We start from the raw sequence: 6,000 nt of genomic DNA on the forward strand, positions 1-6,000 counted from the left end.
TTATAACCATGCTAGTGAGTGTGAAGTAATATATCTCATATACCTTTATATATTTTGGATATTTATAAGAGCCTTATCAGACATATGATATTCAAGTTTTTTCTCCCATTTTGTGATTTTTTTTCATTTTCTATTTTGTAGCAAAGTATATAGATTGCTTTTTAAGGAAATATAATTATTTATTTGATAATTGTGCATATAAATGTTAGAAGTGAGAGCATAAGGAGTTAAGAGTGCAGTCTCTGAATTCATATATATCTGGATGTCCAATTTGGTTAACAAACTTAACAGACTTTTTCCTGCTTAAAATCATGAAAGTAATTTTGTGTAAGTAGCCATCCTTCTGGCATGTTTGTCCAACCACAGTCTTAAGGGAAACCTTAAATATTAATCCAGTCATAGTGACTCAATTCATATTGCCATTGATTGCTAACAGTGATGATGTGACAATTCTTTTTCCCTTAATAGATTTATTGAGGTAAAATTCACGTGCCATGAAATTCACCCATTTAACATATACACCCATTTAACGTATAGTTTTCACCCATTTAACATAACACCCATTTAACGTATAGATTTTTAATGTATTTACAGAACTGTGCAACCATCACCACAATTTAGTTTTAGAACATTTTCACCATCCCAAAGGGAAGCCCTGTATCCATAATCAGTTACTTCCAATTCTCTCCCTGCCCTAGCCCCTGGCAGGCACTAATCTACTTTCTGTCTTTATAGATTTACCTATTCTGGACATTTCGCATAATTATATAATTATACAATATGCAGCCTTTTCTATATGGCTTTTTCCATTTGGTATGGCGTTTTCAGGGTTCATCTATACTGCAGGATGCATCAGTACTTCATTCCTAGATATGGTTTGGATTTGTGTCCTCTCCCAAATCTCATGTTGAATTACAATCTCCAATGTCAGAGGAGGGGCCTGGTGGGATGTAATTGGATTATGAGGGTGGATTTCCTCCTTGCTGTTCTTGTGATAGTGAATGAGTTCTCATGAGATCTGGTTGTTTAAAGGTGTGTAGCACCTCCCGCTTGGCTCTCTCTTCCTCCTGCTTCTGCCGTGTAGGACGTGCCTGCTTCCCCTTCACTTTCCACTATGATTGCAAGTTTCCTGAGGCCTCCCCAACCATGCTTCCTGTACAGCCTGTGGAACTGTAAGTGAATTAAACATCTTTTCTTTATAAATTACCCAGTCTCAGGTAGTTCTATATAGCAATGCAAGAATGGACTCATACATGCACCATGTATCAGTACATCATTCCTTTTTATGATTGAATAATATTCTATTGTATGGATGTACCACAGTGAGTTTATCCATTCATCCATTGATGGACTTGGATAAATATGTTGGGCTCTTTTCAACTTTTGGCTATTGCAAATAATGTTTCTGTGAAAATTATTGTATAAATTTTTGTGTGGACATATATTTCCATTTTTTCTTGGCTATATACACCAGAAGAGAAATGCTAGATCACATTTTAACCACGTTTAACCTTTTGAGGGACTGTCTGTTTTATACAGTGGATATACCATTTTGCATTTCCACAATGGGAAATTGAACTTTCCAGTTTCTCCACATTCTTGCTAATAAACTGATTCTTAATGGAGATGACAGGGACCTAGAAACCAAAGAGGATCATGAGAAAGAGAAGCAGTTAGGGGATCAGGTCAGAGACAAGGAAACAGACAAAGAGGATTGGAAGGCTCATGAATTCATAGCAACCAAAACTTCAAGTACTTTAGATATTAAGCCTGCCTAGATTCAGAGACCCTGCTCATCCCACTGTATTATATTTTTCTATGAGAAACTTTAAAAACGGAAATGAGGGAAAAGTGAGTTAGAAGAAGAGGATAGGAAAGCACTTAATAAGATTGAAAGCTACCAAAATTACGCATTCTCTGTTGAAGCAGAAATAACAAAGTCCCAACTTTAGGCACTGAACATTGGAAATCATATCTGATCCTTGAAGAGGATGGCTCTTCCTTTACTCCAAATTGAATCTATGTTCATCTGCCACCACCTTGCCATTTATCACTTCCAATCACATTCAAAGAAGTAGCGATATCTCATTCCCAAGGTTCTGCATCCCCCTGTTTAGCCTTTCCCACTCACATGGGCTCTATGGTTTTGAAGATATCTTGTTGGTTCTTCTGGAGCCTGAGACCAGGACACCACACACTCAGTGGATGTTGTGAGGAATTACAGGTGATGTTTGTGTCTTCTGAATATGGATGTGGAGATCATACCCTTCAGTTAAGAATAATTCTAATTCTATTATCCACTAGCCTTTTTCATAAAATGGAGTTGCAAAGCCTCCCAAAGCCGTCTCCTGTTAGTGGTCATTATCCTTATTACAATCTGTTTTTTCCATTATTTAAATGAAGACATACTGCCCGGAATCTCCCCCATGCATAAGTTCTACTAGTAATGATAATTTTTTCATTAATACCAATTGTATACATAATCTTATTGAGTCTCCACAATAACCTAGAGAGAAAGAAACTGTGATTACCTTTAGGTTTTCTATGAGGAAACTGAGACTATCTTGCCTTTGGCTTGATCAGAGGTTGAATTTAAAGATAAGTGAACGTTGTTGGACAAACAAAAGAACTCCCAGCTCTCATGAGAATATATACTGGAAGTAGGTGGAAGAGAGGGTGGGTAGGATTAGGGTTTCCAACGTGAACAACAATCAAGTACAAAGGAGACAGTCATCTATCCAGATGGTTTGGACTAATGATTCCCAACATGTTTCATGTTACAACATGCTAATTTTGTCTAATTTTATTAATTCCCAGAAGCAATATGTGGGTTCTTAAAAGTAATTAAAGTAGAATTAAATGTTATGTTAATTAAACATGGCTTTAAATGAATTTTAGATGATGTGAATTGGTTGTGCCCCTTGGGATAACTGCAAATTGCCTATTCTGATTTTGTGACAACTCAGAGTATTAGGAATTGAAATCTTCACCAGCTTGAAAGAGGGGACTGAGCCAGAATATCTGTCAGGTCCCTGAGTTTGTGTCTTAGAAGTTTTGTCCTAGTTGTCATTTGGTAACTATGTGAGGGAATTCCAGTGTTATGGTAAAGTTCATTCTAGAGATGAATAATCCTCCTCAGATTTACCTTTCTTTTTATCTCTTTCTTTTGGGCTGCTCCTTCTCCTCTGCTATCACTATAGTAAGGCAACCGGATGGCCATGCTTATTAGGTTCACTCCCCATTTACCTCTCTGTCCTGCTGAGATTTCTCCTACTTTCGGTTCCCATGGCCAGGGTCCTGTCTAACCTATTTTCCAAGCACCAAAAGGGTCATCAGTTCCAGTGTCTTTACAAATCTGTTTTGCATCTCCCACTACTGATCACTTCCTCTGTGATATTCCTCCTTTAGTCAAGTTGGTCTGCTTTCATCCTCCTCTGTGACTTGGAAGCCTGTAGTTCCTGCTGTACCATATCCGTAAGGATCCATTATTCTTAACATCATCATTTGGTCCTCTGCTCCAGATCACACACATGTCCTTCTACCCCTCACCTCCCACCTGACTGCTATCAGCCTGTGCTATAGATTTAGGGTGTTTGCCTGATTACTCTTGACCTGCATCCTTGGGGTGGACACTTACTGGGCTGAGATAGACTGGTTTCAGTGCCTATGCCAAGGTAGTCTGCATGTTCCACTGCATAATCCGAGGACAAATGTCTGGTAAAATCTTTCAGAATTCCAGTCATTTCTCTTTTCTATCTGTTCAAACTGAAGTTTCATTTAAAGTCTTTGTGTTTACATGAGGTTTGATCATAGAAGGCAGTTCTTCCCAGTAACATCATTTAGCCTACGTTTTTATTTCTGCATTTAATAAAATGCAGTCAAATTCCAAATTGTGTATTTCACTCTTGCTTTGAGCATATTGATAGAAGGTGTTATCAGCTATGTGTTCTTCCTATCAGTCTTTTCAAAGTTCTTTGTTAGCAATTAGTCATCAGGGTTTATCCATACATTGTTGTATTACACAATCATTAAATTCAAGGGAAAAATGCTTATTGATATGCATATTTTTCCCAGTATATTTTAAATGAAAAGAGCAAGGTAAAAAACAGTATTACATTATTATTCTATTACAAACACCTTTATACACACACACCCCTATGAATACATTTTAAAAGGAAGACTAAAAGGACACCAAAGTGCTAACAGTGATTGTCTCCAGGTGCCAAGATTGATCAATTTATATGTTCCCCTTCCTTCTCCATATTTTCCAATTTCTCAATAATGAGTGTGTAATTCTTTTATAGTCAGGAAAAAGTAATTTTAGATAATTCAATTAGTTATCAAGGTCAACCAGCATGTGTGGAAAAGGTGACAATTCTTACTGAAGAGAAATTAACACCTTTATTGTTATGAATTGAGGTTACTTTTTAAAGTAGGAACCTATCTCTAAAATTAAAATGGAAGTGGAAACTTACTGAGTTTGAAAGAATCATTTTACATATCACTTTTCAAGTAAAACCAATTTCTATTTTGCATTTTCTTCAAGTGTTTAAACATTTTCTCTTCTGGGGCCTCTATTTTATGATCCCCAAGATAAAGGGCCATGTCTCCTACTTCCTTTGGTATCTCCCACTCCCTCCCCATTCTCTTTCCTGTACTGCTATACACCCAAGAATAAGTCAGTGCACACGATGTGCACGCAGAAAATGTTTGTTGATGGACTTAGTTATTTCTGTTTTCTACTAAATCTCATCCTAGTCATGTTTTCAGAATTATACAACATGGCTCCTTACTCCTCAGAAGCCTGGTATCTCTCCCTACTGCTCTTGCTTAGTGCCCTGGGTCCCAGAACTCTACCCTTAGATCTTCATTCGTGCAGTGTGAGGTAGTCCTCAGCCAGTTCCCAGCTCCAGGGCCCTTGCAAGGATGCTGGTTTACACCAGCCATTTTCCCTGACCATGGGGGCTTGACCAGCAGGACATTCACTACCCAGGCCAGTCTCGAACATTCCTCCCTGAATCAGATGCCACTGACTGGATACCTCCAAGAATCCCAGTGGGCTGACAGAAGTGTCAGCTCTGGGCCAAAGGAGCCTCTGGGATGTCCTTGCCTTGGACAGAAGCTGGGGACCACACAGCCAGCTGACTCTGATGCCCTGCCTTTGGGGTTATAGCATCTTGCCACTGGACCCCCCAAACTATCCTTTCCCTCAATACGTGCTCATTTGCTCAGGTCCCCAGATCCAGCATAGAGACTGTCTTGGCAGTGTCCTTCCATCAGAGAACCCAGGACCAGATGCTGCTCTGAGCACCACCACCCAGAGCAGTGCCAGGGATGGATGCCCAGCCCAGAATAGCTGGAGCAGACCCCCTGCCCCTGCCAACCAGGGAAGCTTGACTGAGCCCACCCTGAGTGTGTGCTGGGGACAGAGGAGGCCTTGCAGATGTGCTGAGAGCTCCCTGGAAAGCAAGGCTCAGCTTCTCCTGCTACTGTCACCAGCAGATACAGAGACGGGTCAGTATTTATCCTTTTGTAACACCCGAGGGGACAGAGTTGCTGACATATCTCATAGAGTCCTTGTCCCCCACCTCCCTCACCCATTGCCCACACTCCCTCATCTTCTCACTTCAAGAGGCCTTGTTACCCTCTAAAGGCCTGGATTAGGCTCCACTGGTTAAAAATCTTGTTCTGACTCCAAGTCCCCTTGAATGTCCATGCCTTTAAGGGCTGGCACTTGTGCAGCAGAACTGAGGTAGAGACCCCAGGGATTCACTTACATAGCTGTTACCAGTAACCAAATGACCAGGGACCACTATCTATGAGACAATAGGATATCCCTTTCCTGAGAACCTGTTGGCCAAGCGGCAGAAGTGGGTGTGTTGTCCCTGAGGCTGAATTTGGTGGTCTTGAGACCTAGCATAGCGAGGCCAAACACTGACTTGGATGGGTGCTGAGCCTGTGAAGGAAAAATCTCTACCAGAGAAACCTGACTGAGTTCAC

The 6,000-nt window shown here is 40.3% G+C and overlaps 1 protein-coding gene across 1 annotated transcript in view; it reads right to left on the bottom strand.

Annotated features, from left to right (window-relative positions):
* Positions 1 to 3,220, bottom strand: part of LOC105501846 (olfactory receptor 5L1-like) — a 39,807-nt gene extending 36,587 nt beyond the window's left edge. The window contains exon 1 of the mRNA XM_011927945.1: positions 3,146 to 3,220. Coding sequence (XP_011783335.1) covers positions 3,146 to 3,220 — 75 coding nt within the window. The remainder of the gene's footprint in view (positions 1 to 3,145) is intronic.
* Between the last annotated feature and the right edge of the window lie 2,780 nt (positions 3,221 to 6,000).

The sequence above is a fragment of the Colobus angolensis genome, unplaced genomic scaffold (assembly GCF_000951035.1).
Source record: "Colobus angolensis palliatus isolate OR3802 unplaced genomic scaffold, Cang.pa_1.0 Scaffold751, whole genome shotgun sequence".
Classification (NCBI taxonomy): domain Eukaryota; kingdom Metazoa; phylum Chordata; class Mammalia; order Primates; family Cercopithecidae; genus Colobus; species Colobus angolensis.